Source organism: Aquarana catesbeiana, linkage group LG09 (genome assembly GCF_042186555.1).
Source record: "Aquarana catesbeiana isolate 2022-GZ linkage group LG09, ASM4218655v1, whole genome shotgun sequence".
NCBI classification, from domain to species: domain Eukaryota; kingdom Metazoa; phylum Chordata; class Amphibia; order Anura; family Ranidae; genus Aquarana; species Aquarana catesbeiana.
The window spans coordinates 38,535,635-38,559,851 of record NC_133332.1 but is presented as its reverse complement, the minus strand read 5'-3'; the positions used below and the strand labels follow the sequence as shown (position 1 = coordinate 38,559,851).

The following is a 24,217-nucleotide window of genomic DNA, read 5'->3' as shown; positions in this document are numbered from 1 at the left end:
GGGGGCAGGCCTAAACCTGTGTAAGGGCCCAAAAATTTCTGATGGCTGCCCTGGTTATAATAACCCATCCTTACTATATCAAAAATAACATAGGAAGTATGTTTTTTTTTTAACCTTAATATCTATCTTAAACCACATTGCTAACTGCATATTGTACTTGTTTGTAGCTTAACCACTTGAGGTCCGGGCCATAGCCGAATGACGGCTACAGCGCGGACCTCAATCTCCGGGAGGACGTCATATGACGTCCTCCCCTATGCACGCGCACCCTGCAGGGCATGCGGTGTGCGCGCTGTGATCACCGAGTCACGGAGACTCGGATGATCACAGATCCGAGTAAGGGGTCGGTCCCGGCCCCTTACCGTGTGATCAGCTGTCAGCCAATGACAGCTGGTCACATGATGTAAACAAAAGCTCGGTGATCGGTTTCGTTTTCTCCTCACGCTGACAGCGTGAGGAGGAAAGAAAAGCCGATCACTGGCTTATGTCAAAGGGACATCGGTCCCGAAGAGGAAGGAGGCACAGATACCTCATCTGTGCCATCTGCAAGTGCCACCTATTAAAGCCCACAAGTGCCACCTATCAATGCCCACAAGTGCCACCTATTAGTGCCACCTAGCAGTGCTGCCATCAATCAGTGCCCATAACCGCCACCTATCGGTGCCCATCAGTGCCGCCTCATCAGCGTACATCAACGAAGGAGAAAAATTAACTGTTTGCAAAAATTGATAACAAAATATAAAAAAAAATAATTTTTAAAAAAAAATTCTGTCTTTTTTTTTTCAATTTTTTTAACAAAAAATAAAAACCGTAGAGGTGATCAAATACCATCAAAAGAAAGCTCTATTTGTGGGAAAAAAATGATAAAAATTTCATTTGGGTACCGTGTTGTATGACCGCGCAATTGTCATTCAAAGTGCGACAGCGCTGAAAGCTGAAAATTGGTCTGGACAGGAGGGGGGTTTAAGTGCCCAGTAAGCAAGTGGTTAAAGTGGTGTTCCGGCCGAAATTATACTTTTTAAATAAAAATACCCCTATAATACACAAGCTTAATGTATTCTAGTAAAGTTAGTCTGTAAACTAAGGTCTGTTTTGTTAGTTTATAGCAGTAGTTTGTTATTTTATAAACTTACAGCAGGTCGTGGCCATCTTAAGTGTGGGCATCTGAAGCCAGACTGTATTTCTTCCTGGATCTCATCCTTGCAGATCTCGCACATGCTCAGTGCAGCACAAGCAGTGTAATATGTTTCAGGTCAGGTTTCCATAGCAACAGCAGTGTCAGAGGCAGTTGCCGCCCCTTCCCAGAAGGCATTGCAAACAGGAAATGATGCGATGGGCCGTGGCCAGGGAGGAGGAAGTGAAAAATGAATACAGCAGATATACAGTAGGTGCTGAGAAAAAAAATAAAAAAATATCCAATTGATTTACAGTGCACAGTTTAGTGAGGGATGGTGAAGAGTTGTAAAAGTAGGTGGAACTCCACTTTAAGTACTGAAATTTGCACTGAAAAACGTCATTTTGTAACTTTTAGAAAATGCCAGTAAAAACTTGGCTGTGCCAGTAAATTTTGAGTTTTGTGTGAGTGAATTTTAGTTTGGTAGGTTGGCAACACTGGCGGCCAGCTCAGAGAAGGAAGGGCTGAGCCCAGCCTTGACACTACCCTTAATATGGGGGTAACATGTTAAAAAGGTGAACTGATCCTTTAAATAACATGTTGCACTTATTTCAGCAATCAGGACTGTTTCACATGGGCTGCAGCTTGTATAAGAGCAGCGTGAACAGCAAACTTTGACAAAACATGTGCAAAGTTTTCAGGACGCTTTATTGAAGCTTTTGAAGCACCATTCAGCTCCAGTTTGTAAATGTTAAACACAGAACCTAATGGGGGTGGTGATTGCCGCTTTAAACAAGCTGCTGGCAGGCTTCAGAACTTCTTGAAGCTTGTTGAAAGCCTGCTAGCAGTTGGATTAAAGTGACAATCAGCACTCCCATTAGTTTCTGTGTTCAACATTTACAAACTGGAGCTGAATGATACTTTAAAAGCTTCAATAAAGCGTCCTGAAATCTCTGCACATGCTTTGTCAAAGCTTGTTGTTCACACTGCTCTGCTGAAGCCTGTGTGAACACACCTTAGTCTGCTCAGTGCTGCAGTAATCTCTCCTCAGGATGTGGAAATTCCCAGCTCTAAGCTCATTCTTCTGTCATTTTGTTTGTGAAGAAACTCCAGATTTTACTTTCACTTTCTCCCCCTGTGTGTTAAAGCTTTGCAACCTTTTTCAAGTACTCTCTACCCAGCAACTACTGATCATCTCCGTATGAATTTTCCTATTGGCTAAAGGCTCAGGATCACCCAATCAGCAGGTAGAGACAGCCTCCTGAACACAGTGATTGGCTCCTGACAGTGTCAGTGGAAGTCCGAGTCTTCTCAGTATTTGGGGTCCCAGCCGAGTATATCATACAGGAGGGAGATGGAGATTTACTGGCGGCTCATCCCGCTCTTTGTAGCTGTGATACAAATGTGTTCTGGTGAGTAGAATTCCCTGTATATTGTTCTTTATAATAAGATCTGTCATCATGTGGAATAGACTTTCTCTGGATCTACTTCTAACCAACTCTGTAGAGTCTTTATAAAGGGAGATATTACAATGCAACTCAATACAAGAAGGATGAGAGGGCCCTGTACCGGAGAGCTTACAATCTAATAGGGAGGGGCAAGAGATACAAAAGGTAATACCTGTGATGGAGGAAGAAAAGTTCCGTTGTTAGGTGGAGGTGGGAAAGACTCTGAAAATCTGATTTCTAAGGGTTTGCCTAACCACTTGCTGACCGCCGCACGCCGATATACGTCCTCACTTTGGGGGCGGATATCGTTGCTATGGCAGCAGCCAGCTGCCATAACCCCAGTGTCCCTGTGTTCGGCCGGCTACAAGATAAAAGTGGTCTCTGCAGCAGATTCGCCGCAAGATCACTTTTATCGGTGGCGGGAGAGGGGCAGCAGCGGAGGCAATCGCGTCCTCTCAGTGGCTGGGTATGGAGATGAGTGAGGGGAAGATGGCCCCCCCGTCTCCATACCATAGCAGGGCGGAAGCAATGTCAAAACGTCACTTCTGTCCATACGTCGTAAAGGCACATGTCATTTTTTTCAAATGACAATCATTTTTTTTATTGCATTTAAGTCCAAATATGAGATCTGATGTCTTTTTGACCCCAGATCTCATATTTAAGAGGACCTGTCATGCTTTTTTCTATTACAAGGGATGTTTACATTCCTTTACATTCCTTGTAATAGGAATAAAAGGGACCCAATTTATTTATTTTTTAAAAACAGTGTAAAAATAAATAAAATCAAGTAAAATAAATTTTTTTTTTTTAAATGCCTCGCCCGATCAGATCGCGCGCAGAAGCGAACGCATATGTGAGTAGCGCCCACATATGAAAACGGTGGTCAAACCACACATGTGAGGTATCGCCGCAATTGTTAGAGCGAGAGCAATAATTCTAGCCCTAGACCTCCTCTGTAACTCAAAACATGCAACATGTAGAATTTTTTAAATGGCGCCTATGGAGATTTTTGAGGGTAAAAGTTTGACGCCATTCCATGAGCGGGCACAATTTTGAAGTGTGACATGTTGGGTATTAATTTCCTCGGCGTAACATCTTCTTTCACAATATAAAAAAAATAGGCTAACTTTACTGTTGTCTTATTTTTTTTTTCTTCAAAAAAGTGATTTTTTTTTTTTTTTCCCCCAAAAAAGTGACCTTGTAAGACCGCTGCGCAAATACGGTGTGAAAAAAAGTATTGCAATGACCGCCATTTTATTTTCTAGGGTGTTCGAAAAAAAACAATATATAATGTTTGGGGTTCTAAGTAATTTTCTAGCAAAAAAAACTGTTTTAAACTTGTAAACACCAAAATCTCAAAACGAGGCTGGTCCTTAAGTGGCTAAAGATGGATAGGGAAGGAGATAAGCAGAGATTGGGGTAGGGAGTTCCAGCAGGGACGTGCGGTGAGTTGAGTAGCTGGTGAAGCACTGGCTAGTATCAGAGCCAGATACACACAGGTTACATACGCCGCGATCGTTAGAGAGAGAACAATAATTCTAGCACTAGACCTCCTCTGTAACTCTAAACATGTAATCTGTACAAAAAATTTAAAGCACCACCTATGGAGATTTATAAGTACTGAAGTTTGCCGGCATTCCACAAGTGTGCGCAATTTTAAAGCATGACACGTTAGTAATATAGTAAACAAAAATATTGGGCTAACTTTACTGTTTTTTTTTTTTAAATTCAGGAAACTGTTTCTTTAAAAAAAAAAATGCGTTTTCAAAATTGATGGACAAATACCGTGTAACATAAAAAGTTGCAACGACCACCATTTTATTCCCTATGGTGTCTGCTAAAACAATATATATAATGTTTTTGGGGGTTCTGAGTAAATTTCTAGCAAAAAAATTATTTTTACATGTAGGAGAGAAGTGTCAGAATTGGCCTGGGTGGCAAGGGGTTAATTGCCATAAGTAAGTGATATACAAATAATTATTATATATTGTTTTTAAGGTCATTTACTATATTTTCAAAAACTGTACTCAGGCAGGTGGCTTAACGGACAAATTACTGAAGTTTGAAGTTATAACTTCCAACCAGTAATTTCACAGTAAATTAGATAAAAAATAAATTATTATATTGTAACATATAGCATAATAATAATATATGATTTATCTTGAATATAACAATACCTTTTCAGCAGCAGACAATTCTCATTCTACCTCTTAACTATGTTAGAAAAACATGGGATTGTGGGTAAATCTTATAGAGATAAACACACGTATTTAATTGGGCTGGAAGGGAGCATGTGTCTTTTAGACACATGCCCCCTTCTATGACACTGCAGTGAGAGGCGTGCCTCCGCTACAGCATTTTTATTGGACATCTGGGCCCAATGGTACTTTACCATTGGTCAAAGACTCCAAGCTGTCCATTGAGCTCAGTGCCTCTGACAAGAAGTGAGAGGCACTGTGAGTCTATCCTCTCAGTCTGCTGCAGAGTGTGTCAGCTTGTATTTAAACTGCCCGCTCTGTATGTAGCTTCTGAAAGGCTGTGCAAGTAGCCCCATATCTCTGGAACCATAGTTTTTTTTTTTATTATTTGTAGTTCCTGATGTGCAGTGGAGTGTTGCTGTGAACATTTGCAGTGGAAAGAATTGTTTTAAAGTGACTGTGAAAGAGATTTTGAATAAATCTATAAAACACATTTGCACTATGGAGCCCTTTTCGTTTTATTCCCACTGAGGTGTATCTTCTGTATGGATAAACTACTATTTTGAAACCGGATACATTATATCAGTGAGGATAGATCTGCCTGTGTGTGGGAGCGCAGTGGCTGAGGAAATCTCCCAGGAAAACGCCCAGATCTGCCTGTGAATTGGAGCACAGTGGCTGAGGAAATCTCCCAGGAAAACGCCCAGGTGATAATCTAAGGCCGGCAGGCTAATGCAACATGCTCATCTGATCTCACTAACCTGAGATCCATCAGATCCGGTAAGCGGCCTTTTTTACCATATTTGTGAAAAGGAGGAATATCGGTGTGTCTCTTTCTATAAAGAAGATTGGTGCTAATATCAACCTAGCATATTTCCATCAAGGACTGATCATTGTTTCTACATCTAAGATGTTCAAGGGGAATAAGTGTCCCACTGATAAACATCTTTAGCACTAATTTGGATATGTATGGTGTTCACCACATTGTTGCGAATTGATAGTCACAAGTAACATTGTTACTAGCAACATATGTTTCAGGGTGCTCACTACATTGTTGCGGATTGATTTTCATAAGTAACATTGTAATTAATAACACATGTTTTGTTTCACTGTTGAACACGTGGTGTGAGTATAGGATTTAAATGTTCCTAATATAGGAAAAAAAGCCAATTTCACAATTTTTTCAATATATGTCTATAGTAATAACGTTTTTTCATGAGTTTTTGGCCGGATTGAAATGGCTTTAAGTGTGGTATACCAATAGTAGTCATAACTATCGGGATCACTTATTTTTAATACACACTAAGATATGATGCGCGCTGGTTACACTATTTACTACTAAACGTCTTAGGCCTGGTTCACACCTATGCATTTTTTGGTGCTTTTTGCAGAAACTCGCTACATTTCATTTACCGTATAAGTCGAGTTTTTCAGCACATTTTTTTGTGCTGAAAGTGCCCCCCTCGACTTATACTCGAGTCAAGCACTTTTCTGCAGCAAAAAATTTCATTTTCCGAACCGACTTTGGGGCCCCGTATCTCAGGGCCACTTTGTGCTAGGAACCCCAAATTTGGTGTGCAAACTCAGTGGAACTAGTACCACAACATATCCAAAGCTGGGGTTCCTAGCACTAAGTGGCCCCGAGATACGGGGCCCCAAAATCGGTTTGGAAAATGTCATTCTCTGCTGCAGAAAAGTGCTTGACATTTTCTGAACCGATATTTGGGGCCCTTTATCTCGGGGACACTTGGTGCTAGAAATTCCAGCTTTGGATATTTTATGGTGCTAGTTCTGCTGAGTTTGCACACCACATTTGGGGTTCCTAGCACTAAGTGGCCCCTGAGATACTGGGCCCCAAATTCGGTCAACTGTGTCCATCTGCAGCAATGTCATTTCGGGACCATTTGGGTTCAGAGACCCCAAATTTTGGCTGCAGCTAGGGGGCATCTAGGAAGCCTTAACTATCAAGTTTGAAGTTCGGGGGACCTATGGCTGCAAATGGGCACAGTGAGGCTGCAAATGGTCATTGTTGACCCTCTTTTCCACTTACAGTAGCTGTGCACTTCTCACCCTCGTCTTATACTCGGGTCAATACGTTTTTCCCATTTTTTTTTTTTTTGTGGTAAATTAGGGCCTCGACTTATACTCAGATCGACTTATACTTGAGTATATACGGTACATGGTTTCCTATGGGACACGTTCACATCTATGCTTTTTTCAGAAGCTGCATATTTGGAAAGGGTCAGGGACTTTTTTTTTTTTTTTACGCAAAACTGTACTTTTTTTGGTTCAATATACTTCAACAGAGAGGCTGCAGAAAAGCATGTAATGCGTTTTTGCAGCAATTTGTGTTTTTTTATCTGCACAACAAATTGGCCAAAAAAAGCAAAAACACAAATCGCAGAAAAATAATGTGAGCAAAAATCAAAACGCAGAGCAAAAAGCACTGCAGAAACAGATCAAAAGTAAACTGCATAGGTGTGTACTGAGCCTAATGCTGGCCACACGGATCAATTTTCAGACGAGAATATTCAGACAAATCTTTGTACATTCGCTGAATGAAAGAATGTTTGAAATTTTCACTTGTTTTTAACATTCTGTTTTTAAAGTTAATGTAATTTGTGAACGAAAACCACATACACTGTCTGAAAATTCCTTTCACCAAGAAGTTTTCTATTACTTCCAAATTTTCCCGTCACTGTGGTTGAAAATGAACGTTGATTTGACCCCACTAACGATTAGAAAATCGAACGTTCTTAAAATTTAAATTTTTTTCGAAGGAAGACATTGCGGGTCCCGCAGACTCGATGTCTGCAGGGATACACGCGATCGTCTCATGGAGAGGAAGAATGGGAAAATGCTGATGTAAACAAGCATTTCCCCATTCTGTCTAGTGACACTGACACTGATCACAGCTCCCTGTAATCAGGAGCGGTGATCAGTGATGTGTCACACACAGCCCCTCCCCCCACAGTTAGAATCACTCTCTAGGACACACTTAACCCCTACAGCGCCACCTAGTGGTTAACCGATTCCCGGCCGGTCACATTTACACAGTAATCAATGCATTTTTAATCGCACTGATTGCTGTATAAATGTGAATGGTCCCAAAAGTGTCCGATATGTCTGCCATAATGTTTCAATCACGATAGAAATCGCTGATCGCCGCCATTACTAGTAAAAAAAAAATTATTAATAAAAATGGCATAAATATATCCCCTATTTTGTAGACGCTGTAACTTTTGCACAAACCAATCAAACACTTTTTGCTATTTTTTTTTTTTTTTTTTTTTTTTTTACCAAAAATATGTAGAAGAATACGTATCGGCCTAAACTGAGGAAAAAATGTTTTTTATATATTTTTTGGGGATATTTATTATAGCAAAAAGTAAAAAATGTGTTTGTTTTTTTTTTTTTTTTTTTTTTTTTTTTTATTTTCAAAATTGTCAAATAAAAGGCAGAAGATGAAGAAACTTCATAGAATAATCCATGAAGAGATTTCAGCTATGACCTCATACAGCCCCCATATGACAGGTCACAGCTCAGACTATACTAAGGACAAGTTAGGGCAGTGATGGTGAACCTTGGAACCCCAGATGTTTTGGAACTACATTTCCCATGATGCTCATGCACTCTGCAGTGTAGTGGAGCATCATGGGAAATGTACTTCCAAAACATCTGGGGTGCCAAGGTTCACCATCACTGAGCTAGGGAAAGTGTGGGCAGAGGAAACCTTTATGGTGACAGCAGAGAACAGCCCAGAGATCCCCCCCCCCCCCCCCCCCCCAAGCAGGACACATGTCTGTACTACTCCTGACACCTGGAGAGCCTGGAATAATGAAGAGCCCCTCCTCCACTCCAGGGACACACACTGCTCCACACACCACTAGGCTGATACATTATCAGATGACCTCTCCCCTACCTCATGAGCTGACACTTTAAAGCGGGGTTCCACTCAAATTTTTAACGTAATCTTACCCCTTCAGTTAATTGCATAGATGTTCAAATGCCGCACAAATTTTTTTTTTTTTATCGCTGTAATTACCTTTTATATTGTACTTTATTGTGGCACTTCCTGTCTCTCCTCCCATGGGAGTAGGCATGTTTATTGCCTTTCCCCGGCGCCGCACTGTCTCCTGGGAGCTTAGTGTCAGGCTTCCCAAGATTCAGTGCGGAAACAATGATCATGCGCGTGAACAAGCTGTGAATGAACAGCATTCACCGCATCCAGGAAATCAATGCTTGTGGGCTTCACATGCCCACAAGCAAGATGGAAACAGCCAACATCACATTTTTTAAGTTATTCTTCAGTACGAAAACAGACAGAGGCGGAAATATTACACCCAAACTGTGAGTATTATTTTGGGATTAGCAAAGTGTCTCAATGACCTAAAAAAAAAAAAAAAAAAAAGTGGTCGCCGGACTCCCGCCACATCCTCTGCTCCTCATTAGGCAGCAATGCTGAGAGCTGAAATCTGGTTTTAATAAATTGACCAGTTTGGAGATGAACTCCAAACCGGATGCAGGACTCAAATCCCGGACTGTCCGGGTCAAAACTGGACAGGTGTCAAACCTAGGGGGTGAGGGCCTTGGATGAGCTGCACTGAGTGTATCAATAGATGCACAAAGTGCGACGCGGGATGGAGCCTACACAAGTAACCCCTCTAGGAAAGGCTTGCAACAGGGGGACTCGGAAGGCAGGAGAAGCCAGGAGCACCTGCAGGGAACCCAAGAAGAGGAGGATCGGGGGCTGCTCTGTGCAAAGCCATTGCACAGAGAAGGTAAGTATAATTATAATAATAATAATAAAAAATATATATGGCTGCTCAGCTGTTCTATGGCCAGGTGTGTGTTATTCCCTTATTATCCCATTTACAAGCAGCAGATAAAAAGTTCAGAGTTCATTTCAAGTGTGCAATTTGCATTTGGAATCTGTTGCTTTCAACTCTCAATACGAGATCCAAAGAGCTGTCACTATCAGTGAAGCAAGCCATCATTAGGCTGAAAAAACAAAACAAACCCATCAGAGAGATAGCAAAAACATTAGGTGTGGCCAAATCAACTGTTTGGAACATCCTTAAAAAGAAAGAACGCACCGGTGAGCTCAGCAATACCAAAAGACCCGGAAGACCATGGAAAACAACTGTGGTGGATGACCGAAGAATTCTTTCCCTGGTGAAGAAAACACCCTTTACAACAGTTGGCCAGATCAAGCACACTCTCCAGGAGGTAGGTGTATGTGTGTCAAAGTCAACAATCAAGAGAAGACTTCACCAGAGTGAATACAGAGGGTTCACCACAAGATGTAAACCATTGATGAGCCTCAAAAACAGGAAGCCCAGATTAGAGTTTGCCAAACAACATCTAAAAAAGCCTTCACAGTTCTGGAACAACATCCTATGGACAGATGAGACCAAGATCAACTTGTACCAGAGTGATGGGAAGAGAAGAGTATGGAGAAGGAAAGGAAATGCTCATGATCCAAAGCATACCACCTCATCAGTGAAGCTTGGTGGTGGTAGTGTCATGACGTGGGCCAGTATGGCTGCCAATGGAACTGGTTCTCTTGTATTTATTGATGATGTGACTGCTGACAAAAGCAGCAGGATGAATTCTGAAGTGTTTCCGGCAATATTATCTGCTCATATTCAGCAAAATGCTTCAGAACTCATTGGAAGGTGCTTCACAGTGCAGATGGACAATCACCAGAAGCAAAGCAACCAAAGAGATTTTTAAGGGAAAGAAGTGGAATGTTATGCAATAGCCAAGTCAATCACCTGACCTGAATCTGATTGAACATGCATTTCACTTGCTGAAGACAAAACTGAAGGGAAAATGCCCCAAGAACAAGCAGGAACTGAAGTCAGTTGCAGTAGAGGCCTGGCAGAGCATCACCAGGGATGAAACCCAGCGTCTGCTGATGTCTATGCGTTCCAGACTTCAGGCTGTAATTGACTGCAAAGGATTTGCAACCAAGTATTAAAAACTGATTTTGATGGATGATTGTTAATCTGTCATATATTACTTTTGGTCCCTTAAAAAGTGGGAGGCACGTATACAAACTGTTGTAACTCCTACACCGTTCACCTGATTTGGATGTAAATACCCTCAAATTAAAGCTGAAAGCCTGCAGTTAAAGCACATCTTGTTCATTTCATTTCCATTGTGGTGGTGTATAGAGCCAAAAAAGATTAGAATTATGTCAATGTCCCAATATTTATGGACCTGACTGTGTGTGTGTGTGTGTGTGTGTGTGTGTGTGTGTGTGTGTGTGTGTGTGTGTGTGTGTGTGATATATATATATACATACATATTTTTCTTTTTTAACCCTTTACAAACACTTTCACTTTATGGCCATAGATGATTAGCTAGAGGCCTTAAAGTCTAAACCCAGCTGATTTTTTTTTTTTAAGCTTTCTACAGGGTAGGAAAGAGTTAAATTTTCTGTCCTTTTTTTTTCTGTAACCCCATTGGATGATTTTTCCTCACTTCCTGTCACTGTGATGACTGTATAAGAAATAGGACAGGAAGACATGAACAGCAGAAACCACGTTATCAGATGTTCTATCTCTGCCTCCCTCTTTGTGTTTGGTCTGTGTCCTCATTGAAGATAGTTCCCATCACTTTCTGTCCTGACAGGATGTGAGGGTGAATCCCCTCAGCAGATAGATGGCAATAAAAACCTGGCAGACACTCTAACCTCTCCAGGCTCTGTTCAAAACAGAATAAAAAGCTTTGGCTGGAGATGGGCTTTAATAGTACAAGGCCTACAGAACGTATTATTCCTCTGATCTGACTCTGTACAGGCTTTATAAGAAATTCAGCAATGTGCTTTTATTGGGACTTTCATGTATGAAATTCAAACTACCAAATTTTCAACCACTTTCTATTTTTTACTTAGATTTTTTCTTAATTTAATGGGAGCATTTATCATGCACATTAATAGTGACACAATCACAAATCGGGCTACGTCTCCTTCAGTAAAATCTTTGTGAAACAACCTGTGCGCTTGTGTTCCTGGGGATCCAAGTACAACAGTTTGCAGAGTTCAAACACAAATTTATTGCTAGATATAAGACAGATTTTCACTCTGTACAGATATATAATTAAAGAGGAAGTGAACCCCGTACATTTTTTTTTCTTTTTTTTTTAAAAAAAAAAAATAATCATCCTGGAATGTATTTGTAAGCCATAAATATTTAAATATGACAAAAACGAGGTTGTAAAATACCTTATTTCACTTTAAATTTAGTTTCTTCGGGGTATTGGCCGCGCCATTGTTACTACTGATTGATGAATCTTTTGTGGACGTCATTTCCACCCTTAGTTTGTTTTCCTGTCCAAGTCTAAACCAAGCCTCTATCTCGATTACCGTTACTATGGCAACCGAGCTAAGCCATTGATGACGGTGTTCTATTGGGAAGTTCCCTGGGATGTACTGCGCATGCACAGCACATGCGCTGTACGGAACAGCACAACAGCTGATTTTACGATCAGCTGTTGAGACAGCGTCTGCACACAATAGCCGATGGAAGAAATGTTGTGCCTGGCACTGGTGAGGCATGTTCATGTCGGTGAGGGGTGGATTTGTACATGTTGGGTGGATTTTTAAATGATGGGCAATGCTGCAAAGATGGAGGTGGATTTTGCAAAGATGGCCAGTGCTGCAAAAATTTTTTATCCTGATTTTTTTTCTCCTGGACGCTTGCGGGGCGTGCCCATCTTTTAAAAATCTGCATCCAACATGTACAAATCTGCCCCTCACCAACATGAGGTATCATTTAAAAATCCAGGAAACAGTTAAACAAAAATACCACGCTATAAATAAACTGAAAAAGCTAATTACATAAATAGAGAAATCAAAAAAAGCTGCTGCTTAACCACTTCAGCCCCGGAAGGATTTACCCCCTTCCTGACCAGAGCACTTTTTACAATTCGGCACTGCGTCGCTTTAACTGCTAATTGCGCGGTCATACAATGCTGTACCCAAACGAAATTTGCGTCCTTTTCTTCCCACAAATAGAGCTTTATTTTGATGGTATTTGATCACCTCTGCCGTTTTTATTTTTTGCGCTATAAACGGAAAAAGACTGAGAATTTTGAAAAAAATGATATTTTCTACTTTTTGTTATAAAAAAAAATCCAATAAACTAAATTTTAGTCATACATTTAGGCCAAAATGTATTCGGCCACATGTCTTTGGTAAAAAAAATGTCAATAAGCGTATATTTATTGGTTTGCGCAAAAGTTATAGCGTCTACAAACTAGGGTACATTTTCAGGAATTTACACAGCTTTTAGTTTATGACTGCCTATGTCATTTCTTGAGGTGCTAAAATGGCAGGGCAGTACAAAACCCCCCCAAATGACCCCATTTTGAAAAGTAGACACCCCAAGGAAATTGCTGAGAGGCATGTTGAGCCCATTGAATATTTATTTTTTTTGTCCCAAGTGACTGAATAATGACAAAAAAAAAAAAAAAAAAAAAAATTTACAAAAAGTTGTCACTAAATGATATATTGCTCACATAGGCCATTGGCATATGTGGAATTGCACCCCAAAATACATTCAGCTGCTTCTCCTGAGTACGGGGATACCACATGTGTGGCACTTTTTGGGAGCCTAGCCGCGTACGGGGCCCCGAAAACCCAGCACCGCCTTCAGGATTTCTAAGGGCATACATTTTTGATTTCACTCCTCACTACCTATCACAGTTTTGAAGGCCATAAAATGCCAAGATGGCACAACCCCCCCCCAAATGACCCCATTTTGGAAAGTAGACACCCCAAGCTATTTGCTGAGAGGCATGGTGAGTATTTTGCAGCTCTCATTTGTTTTTGAAAATGAAGAAAGTCCAGAAAAAAATTGTTTTTTTTTTTCTTTTTTCAATTTTCAAAACCTTGTGACAAAAAGTGAGGTCTGCAAAATACTCACTATACCTCTCAGCAAATAGCTTGGGGTGTCTACTTTCCAAAATGGGGTCATTTGGGGGGGTTTTGTGCCACCTGGGCATTCCATGGCCTCCGAGTCTGTGATAGGCAGTGAAGAGTGAAATCAAAAATTTACGGCCTTAGAAAGCCTGAAGGCGGTTCTTGGTTTTCGGGGTCCCGTGCGCGGCTAGGCTCCCAAAAAGTCCCACACATGTGGTATCCCCGTACTCAGGAGAAGCAACAGAATTTATTTTGGGGTGTAATTTCACAAATCCCCATGGCATGTTTGAGCAATATAACATTTAGTGACAACTTTGTGCAAAAAAAAAAAAAAAAAAAAATTTGTCTCTTTCCCGCAACTTGTGTCACAATATAAAATATTCCATGGACTCGACATGCCTCTCAGCAAATAGCTTGGGGTGTCTACTTTCCAAAATGGGGTCATTTGGGGGGGTTTGAACTGTCCTGGCATTTTATGCACAACATTTAGAAGCTTACATCGCACATCACCCACTCTTCTAACCACTTGAAGACCAAGCCCTTTCTGACACTTTTTGATTACATGAAAAAATTATTTTTTTTTGCAAGAAAATTACTTTGAACCCCCAAACATTATATATTTTAAAGCAAATGCCCTACAGATTAAAATGGTGGGTGTTTCATTTTTTTTTTTCACACAGTAATTGCGCAGCGATTTTTCAAACGCATTTTTTGTGGAAAAAACACACTTTTTAAAATTTTAATGCACTAAAACACACTATATTGCCCAAATGTTTGATGAAATAAAAAAGATGATCTTAGGCCGAGTACATGGATACCAAACATGACATGCTTTAAAATTGCGCACAAACGTGCAGTGGCAACAAAATTAATACATTTTTAAAAGCCTTTAAAAGCCTTTACAGGTTACCACTTTAGATTTACAGAGGAGGTCTACTGCTAAAATTACTGCCCTCGATCTGACCTTCGCGGTGATACCTCACATGCATGGTGCAATTGCTGTTTACATTTGACGCCAGACCGACGCTTGCGTTCGCCTTAGCGCGAGAGCAGGGGGGACAGGGGTGCTTTTTTTTTTTTCTTTATTATTTTTTTGCTTTTTTATCTTATTTTTAAACTGTTCCTTTCATATTTTTTTTAAAATCATTTTTATTGTTATCTCAGGGAATGTAAATATCCCCTATGATAGCAATAGGTAGTGACAGGTACTCTTTTTTGAAAAAATTGGGGTCTATTAGACCCTAGATTTCTCCTCTGCCCTCAAAGCATCTGACCACACCAAGATCGGTGTGATAAAATGCTTTCCCAATTTCCCAATGGCGCTGTTTACATCCGGCGAAATCTAAGTCATAAAATGCTCGTAGCTTCCGGTTTTTTAGGCCATAGAGATGTTTGGAGCCACTCTGGTCTCTGATCAGCTCTATGGTCAGCTGGCTGAATCACCGGCTGCATTCTCAGGTTCCCTGTTGAGACAGGAGAGCCAGAGAAAAACACGTAAGACGGTGGGGGGGGGGGCATTCCCTCCCACTGCTTGTAAAAGCAGTCTAGAGGCTAATTAGCTGCTAGGATTGCTTTTACATGAAAGCCGACCGCTGGCTGAAAAGAATGATACCAAGATGATACCTAAACCTGCAGGCATCTTTCTGGTATAACGACTCAAAGTCGTGAATGGCGTACCTGAAGACAAAAAAATGGTTAACAATAAAGCACAGTAAACGGTAAAGTATAAAAAATTGCATACCTGAAAAGCAAACATGATAAAACATAATAACAATAAAACATTGCAGAATAGAATACAGTAAAAAAGAGCAGAACAAGAGAGAGAGAATAGAGAGAGAATAAAACGACAACTATTTTTTTTTATTTTTGTTTGTGGTTTTTTTTTTTTTTTTTTTTTACACTTTTTTTTGTAACTAACTTTTATAACTGTAACCGGTTCCAGGTTCGGGTCTCTCAAAATGCGATGGCATCTTGGGAGACCCTGTGAAAGTGTGCCTAGTCTGTGCAATGCTGTACCCTACGCTAATACTCAACTAGTGAATGGTAGCGTTCAAAACATTCACCAATGCAAAGACCAGGATTATCAGGACAGGAGGGACAATAATAGCGGGTGTCACGTCTATATCCGCGTTTGCTGCAGACACAACATCTTTTTTGGGGGGGTTCGTTGGGTAGGGGTACTCGGGAGGACATATAAATGCCTCTCATGCAGCCGACTGCATTTGGTTGGGGATGTGAATGGGGGAAGTACGGGCGCTGCAGAAGTGGTGGGTTCCCAATTAGGATTGGCGAATGCAGCAGGAAGGGCACTATGGGCACGACGGGCCTGTGTTCGTCTTTTTGGTGGCAGCGGGACACTACTTGTGCTTGCCACCTCACCAGCTTGAACTGCACTTATGGGACTCGCCACGTCACCAAGTGTTACTGCAGTGCTGGTTTGACTACGACCGGGGTGTACTAGGCCACTGGTGCTTGCCAGTTCACCAAAACGCTACAAAAAAAAGTGACAGTGATCGATCGATACTGCACTTGGGTGGGCTGGGCTGGGCCGGGCGGAGGGGCAAAACGCAGGTGCTAGCAGGTATCTGGGCTGATCCCACTAACACTGCGTTTTTGGGAACCCTAAACTGCTGGGGACGCTAGTATAGATCTGATCGGATCAGATATTGATCCGATCAGATACTATACCACTAAGGGAGGTGTACGGTGCGTGCGTGGGTGTTAGCGGTACTGGCGCTAATCTGACGCTGCCTGGGGCTGGTGCTTGCCAGTTCACCAAAATGCTTCAAAAAAAACTGTTAGCGATCGCAGGGATCAGGCCTGACTCTGCGAACGCTGCAGTTATGCGTTTAGTGTTTTGTAAGTGTCAGTGATCGATCGATACTGCACTTGGGTGGGCTGGGCGGAGAGACAAAACGCAGGTGCTAGCAGGTATCTGGGCTGATCCCGCTAACACTGCGTTTTTGGGAACCCTAAACTGCTGGGGACACTAGTATAGATCTGATCGGATCAGATATTGATGCGTTCAGATACTATACCACTAAGGGAGGTGTACGGTATGTGCGTGGGTGTTTGCGGTACTGGCGCTAATCTGACGCTGCCTGGGGCGACGCATATCACCGCCGGGCGATCAGGGGGCTAAACCTTTATTCGGTAATAAACGGCGGGTGCCCTGACACTATAAAAAATAAACGAACTAACCAGCGTCACCCGTAACAGTTATACGGTGATCAGTGGTGAAAGGGTTAACTAGGGGGCAATCAAGGGGTTAAAACATTTATTAGATAGTATATGGGGGTCCCTGACGCTATAAAACGCTGACGGCGAACCTAAATATTTACGTTCCTAACTAGCGTCACCAGCGACACTAATATAGCGATCAGAAAAATGATCGCTTAGTGACACTGGCGACAGGGGGTGATCAAGGGGTTAAAACTTTATTAGGGGGGGTTAGGGGGGTACCCTAGACCTAAAGGGGGCTAATACTCACTGTCCTACCACTGCTAACTGTCACAAACTGACACTATGCAGTAATCAGGAAAAAAAACAAAACAAAACAAAAAAACCTGCTTGGTGTCAGTTTGTGACAGGGGGGGGGGGTGATTGGGAGGGGATCGGGGGGCGATCGGGGGGGATCGGGGGTGTTTAGTGTGCCTGGCATGTTCTACTGTGTTGTGTAGTGTTGTGCACTTACTTACATGTCATCTCCCCTCGGCGCTGGAACGGAAACTCCCGAGCCGAGGAGAGATGACATCACATCCTCTGCCTCTGTGTACTATACAGAGGCAGGGGATGTTTCTCATTGGCTGGGAGCGATCGCGAGGGGGGGCCACGATCGGATGGCCTCCCCCTCGTCTCTCAACTCTCCCAGCCAAATGCCGACCGCCGATGGCACCGGGGGGGGGTCCGATCGGACCCCCCGCCCGCGGGAAGGCAATCACGTACCAGGTACGTGATTTTGCCTGCCCGTGCCGCTCTGCTCACGTATATATGCGTGAGGCGGTCGGCAAGTGGTTAAAGTGAGATACACACAACAATAAATAAGCCAAGAAGTAGCAGCGCTAACCTAATGAAATTATATAGTACAAACCAATAACTTAAACAGTGTGCAATAGGTGAAAAAGGTAAGTAATGGTTAAATTAAAAGTCCATCTTCATGAATAGACAGTGCTCAAACAGTTTAACCAGACTGTGAATGTGATTCAATTGGTTGATGTCATCCTCCACCGCACCACCAGTGCTAAACACACAAAATGCTCGCTTACCAGACAGCAAGCCGTAAAAGCTTGCGACCTATACCCGGCCAGGGCCTTTATCCAATGAAGGGCCAAACGAATGGATTCCAGGAAGAACCCTCAAGATGGTCAGCATACAAGACAGAGACCGCCAGCTCATCAGTCCCAGATCGTAGGTACAGGCAGATAGTGATGGTATTCAGATATACCCCAAAACAAAAAGGGGCACCATAGGGTAATACTCAAGGATGAGTCAGGAAGACTCAAATGAACTCTTTATTTACACTCCCCAAACGTTTTTTCCAGAAAAAACGTTTCTTGTGCATCATCTTTAGAAGAGGCTTCCTTCTGGGATGACAGGCATGCAGACCGTATGGTCTGAGCACTGACAGGCTGATCCCCCACCCCTTCAACCTCTGCAGCAATGCTGGCAGCACTCATACGTCTATTTCCCAAAGACATCCTCAACTTCTTTGGTCGACCATGGCGAGGCCTGTTCTGAGTGGAACCTGTCCTGTTAAACCGCTGTATGGTCTTGGCCACCATGCTGCATCTCAGTTTCAGGGTCTTGGCAATCTTCTTATAGCCTAGGCCATCTTTATGTAGAGCAACAATTTTATTTTTTTTTTCAGATCCTCGGAGAGTTCTTTGCCATGAGATGCCATGTTGAACTTCCAGTGACCAGTATGAGAGAGTGAGAGCGACAACACCAAATTTAACACACCTGCTCCCCATTCACACCTGACACCTTGTAACACTAACGAGTCACATGACACTGGGGAGGGAAAATGGCTAATTGGGCCCAATTTGGACATTTTCACTCAGTGGTGTACTCACTTTTGTTGCCAGTGGTTTAGACATTAATGGCTGTGTGTTGAGTTATTTTGAGGGGACAGCAAATTTACACGGTTATACAAGCTGTACACTCACTACTTTACATTGTAGCAAAAGTGTCATTTCTTCAGTGTTGTCACATGAAAAGATAGCATAAAATATTTACAAAAATGTGAGGGGTGTACTTACTTTTGTGAGATACTGTATATATAGATCAGATTGAGCTAAAGTGAAAGTGGAGGGTTTACAACCACGTTAAGAAGTCATTAGGGTCATTTTTAAATTGTGTATCACAATACTATAAAAATCAAAACACAATAACAAATCTCCAAATGTAAACATAGAAAATCAAAAATTTGAGGGCAATATATTGCAAACAAAAATTACATCTTCTACATTAGTGGGCTCCAAACTGCAGCCCTTTGCTTGCCTTTATCCAGCCCTTGGGGCATTATTCCTCCTACTAACAGCAACAGTGGGGCATAGTTCCTGCCACTGACACGAACAATGGGGCACTATTCCTCCCACTGACACCAGTGATGAGGCAATATTTCTCCCAGTGATACCAATGATGGGGCAATATTTCTCCTAGTGATACCAGTGATGGGGTACTATTCCCCCAACTGACACCAGTGATGGGGCACTATTCCTCCCACTGACACCAGTGATGAGGCAATATTTCTCCCAGTGATACCAATGATGGGGCAATATTTCTCCTAGTGATACCAGTGATGGGGTACTATTCCCCCAACTGACACCAGTGATGGGGTACTATTCCTCCCACTGACACCAGTAATGGGGTACAATTCCTCCCACTGACACCAGTGATGGGGTACAATTCCTCCCACTGACACCAGTGATGGGGTACTATTCCTCCCACTGACACCAGTGATGGGGTACTATTCCTCCCACTGACACCAGTGATGGGGTACTATTCCTCCCACTGACACCAGTGATGGGGTACTATTCCTCCCACTGACACCAGTGATGGGGTACTATTCCTTCCACTGACACCAGTGATGGGGTACTATTCCTCCCACTGACACCAGTGATGGGGTACTATTCCTCCCACTGACACCAGTGATGGGGTACTATTCCTCCCACTGACACCAGTGATGGGGCACTATTCCTCCCACTGACACCAGTGATGGGGCACTATTCCTCCCACTGACACCAGTGATGGGGCACTATTCCTCCCACTGACACCAGTGATGGGGCACTATTCCTCCCCAATACTAAAGATGGGGCACTATTCCTCCCCACTGACACCAGTGATGAGGCACTATTCCTCCCAGTGACACCAATGATGGGGCACTATTCCTCCCCAATACTAAAGATGGGGCACTATTCCTCCCCACTGACACCAGTGATTGGGTACTATTCCTCCCACTGACACCAGTGATGGGGCAATATTTCTCCTAGTGATACCAATGATGGGGCACTATTTCTCTCACTAACACCAATGATGGGGCATTAGTCCTCCCCAATACTAAAGATGGGGCTCTAGTCCTCCCACTGACAACTACGATGGGGCACCATTCCTCCCACTGATATTAATAATGGGGCACTATTCCTCCCCTCATACTAAAGATGGGGCATTATTCCTCCCACTGACACCAACGATGGGGCATTTTTCCTCCCACTGAAACCAATAATGGGACACTATTCCTCCCACTGACACCAGCGATGGGACACTATTCCCTGTATACTAAATAGGGGACACCAGGACATTTTGTGCTGACCGTATTCTCGCCCCTTAAAAATTGAAAGAAAAAAAACTGGCCTTTTGTTTACAAAGTTTGGAGACCCCTGTTCTACATCTTACAAGATGCAATTTATGGACACTTGTGTTGGTTTTGCATTGCTTGCTTTGTATAGTGTCGTGTGTTGTTTGTTGTTGTGTTACGTTTTTCTCCTTCCCCTCATCTCCTGGGTGTTATGGGTAGGAGTTATGTCCATTTCACATCCCCCACTACAGGTTATTACTTTTTCTTGTGTTGGTATTTGTTTTATTTATGGTAGATTTTGTTGTTGATGAGTCAGGTTTTGGGCCGATGGCTATTGTAGCGGAGTATGCATTCCAGGGTTGTTTTTTGTGGGTAAGCTTTGTCACACCTGTGCCCACCACCTTCAGTTGATTATGGGGCACCAGAGGTGGTGCGCCATAATGGTGCATAATTTCTAGTTCTGGCCTTGGGGTAAGGTGTGGCATGGGAAGTGACATCACATCGGTGGGACTTGTGTATGGTGTAGTGGAGCATCCTGCCAACATATCTATGTTGCTTGACACATGAGTTGGGTGGGGCATGAGCCCTGGGTGGGTCTCCCCTCTATATATAGAATGACACATGTGTTTGCATGCTAGGGTGCCATTTCTGGGAAAGTGTGTTATGAAAATAGCTCTCAGAGACAGGTGAGGACATTTTCTGCATGGTTTGATTTGGTGGGTTGGTTCATTTGTTATTGATGATGCTACTTTTACCTAATGGGGTTTTGGGTTTGTTTGCTTCTTTGCTTAAAATCCATACCAGACCTGAAGGGCCTGGTATGGATTTTGGGGGGGGGGACCCCACGCCATTTTTATATATATGTGTGTGTGTGTGTGTGTGTGTGTGTATATTGTAGCAGAGCTTCCCAGAGAGAGCCAGGAAAAGTCCTGTTCAGGGTTTATACATCTCCCAGGCTCCTCTCATATACGTTCAGGGATCTCTGATCCATGGTCCAGTTCAGGTCTTGGTCCTCTCCCCAAGGCTAATTTAAGCTCACCTGAGCAGACAGCCTTTGCTCTTGGCCTGGGAACCTCAGACAAACTTCTGTCTAGGAGAGCAAAAGGTTGGTAAAATCTATTAACCACATGCCGACCGGGCCATAGCCAAAAGACGGCCACAGCGCAGTCGGGTTATCCTGGGAGGGTGTCCATGGACGTCCTCCCAGAATACTGCTCTTGCGCGCCCCCTGGGGCGCGCACCCGAGAACTTCCGTGACCGCCGGGTCCAGAGGACCCGGCGCATCACGGATCACGGTGAACGGCCGCTAATCGTGGCCGTTTACCATGTGACGGAGCGATCACATGTAAACAAACCGGCGTCATGTCATGACGCCGGTTCTTCCCTCCCCTCCTGTGTACCGATCGGTGGAGAGGGGGAGGGATCGGATGGTAGCAGCGTTTTGGGCTGCATCTGTAGTGCCCACAACACTGCTCTGTGACAAATACAGTCCCATCCATCCATCCCTCCATGCTCAGCCATCCCTCCATAATATCATACCCCACAATACTCTGCCATACCCCACAATACTCTGCCATACCCCACAATACTCTGCCATACCCCACAATACTCTGCCATACCCCACAATACTCTGCCATACCCCACAATACTCTGCCATACCCCACAATACTCTGCCATACCCCACAATACTCTGCCATACCCCACAATACTCTGCAATACCCCGCAATACCCCGCAATACTCTGCACTACTCCGCAACACCGCGCAATGCTCTGCACTACTCCGCAACACCGCGCAATGCTCTGCACTACTCCGCAACACCCCGCAATACTCTGCAACACCCCACAATACTCTGCAATACTCAGTCATACACAGTCATACTCTGCAATACGCAGCCATACCCAGTCATACTCGGCGATACCCTGCCATGCGCAGCCATACCCAGCCATGCGCAGCCATACCCAAGCCATGCGCAGCCATACCCAGCCATGCGCAGCCATACCCAGCCATGCGCAGCCATGTGCAGCCATGCGCAGCCATACCCAGCCATGCGCAGCCATACCCAGCCATGCGCAGCCATGCTCGGCCATATTCAGCTGTATGTGGCCAGGCTGTGGAAGTCTCACACGTGTGGTATTGCCGTACTCAGGAGGAGTAGGAGAATCTATTTTGGGGTGACATTTTTGGTATGTACATTTTATGTGTTAGAAATATTGTATAAACGGACAACTTTGTGTTAAAAAAATGTGTTTTAACCACTTCCGGCCTGCCGGCCTTCATACGACGTCTTGACTTTGTGTGGGGATATCTGAATGATGCCTGCAGCTACAGGCATCATTCAGATATCAGCTTTTTTAGCCGGCGATTCCCTACACCATAGGAACAATCATAGCGGCTGTTCCACTGCTTGATCGTTCTTATGGGAGGCGAGAGGGGACCTCCCCCCCCCCCCCTTCCCGCCGCCCTCTGGTGCTTCTACCGTCTCACCGCTACGATCGAAGCCAGGATCGTTATTTTTTTATTTTATTTCAGGCTTCCCAGCCTAGAGGTGAGATGTGAGGTCTTATTGACCCCATATCTCACTGTAAAGAGGACCTGTCATGCCATATTCCTATTACAAGGGATGTTTACATTCCTTGTAATAGGAATAAAAGTGATCAAAAAAAAATTTTTTTTGGAAAAAAGTGTCATACTAAAATAAATAAAGTAAAATGAACAATAAAAAAAAAAAAAAAAAAAAATTTTAAAGCGCCCCTGTCCGTGTGCTCGCACGCAGAAGCGAATGCACACGTAAGTCCCACCCATATATGAAAACGGTGTTCAAACCACACATGTGAGGTATCGGTGCGAACGTTAGAGCAAGAGAAATAATTTTGGCCCTAGACCCCCTCTGTAACTCAAAACATGTAACTAGTAAAAAATTTTAAAGCGTCGCCTATGGGGATTTTTAAGTAGCGAAGCTTGGCGCCATTCCACGAGCGTGTGCGATTTTGAAGGGTGACATGTTGGGTATCTATTTACTCGGTGTAACTTCATCTTTCACATTATGCAAAAACATTGGGCCAACTTTACTGTGTTTTTTTTTTTTTTTTTTTTTAAGCACAAAACTGTTTTTTTTTCCCAAAAAAAAGCATTCAAAAAATTGCTGCACAAATACAGTGCAAGATAAAAAGTTGCAACAACCGCCATTGTATTCTCTAGGGTCTTTTCTAAAAAAAAAAATATATAATGTTTTAGGGTTCTATGTAATTTTCTAGCAAATAAATGATGATTTTTACATGTAGGAGAGAAATGTCAGAATTGGCCTGGGTGCTCCAGAACGCCTGAAGGTGCTCCCCTGCATGTTGGGCCTCTGTATGTGGCCACGCTGTGTAAAAGTCTCACACATGTGGTATCGCCATACTCGTGAGTAATAGCAGAATGTGTTTTGGGGTGTAATTTGTAGTATGCATATGTGGTGTGTGAGAAATAACCTGCTAATATGACATTTTTGTGGGAAAAAAAAAAAGAAGAAAAAATCTTGATTTTGCAAAGAATCGTGGGAAAAAACTCAGCATGCCTCTTACTAAATACCTTGGAATGTCTTCTTTCCAAAAAGGGGTCATTTGGGGGGTTATTTGTACTTTTCTGGCATGTTAGGGTCTCAAGAATATAGATAGGCCGTCAGTACTTCAGGTGTGATCAATTTTCAGATATTGGCACCATAGCTTTTGGACTCTATAACTTTCACAAAG

General features: G+C 43.0%; 1 protein-coding gene across 1 annotated transcript in view; it reads left to right on the top strand.

Moving 5' to 3' along the window:
- Window positions 1-2,432: 2,432 nt before the first annotated feature.
- Window positions 2,433-24,217, top strand: part of LOC141107525 (class I histocompatibility antigen, F10 alpha chain-like) — a 142,760-nt gene continuing 120,975 nt past the window's right edge. Inside the window, exon 1 of the mRNA XM_073598316.1 lies at window positions 2,433-2,526. Coding sequence (XP_073454417.1) covers window positions 2,469-2,526 — 58 coding nt within the window. The 5' untranslated portion in view covers window positions 2,433-2,468. The remainder of the gene's footprint in view (window positions 2,527-24,217) is intronic.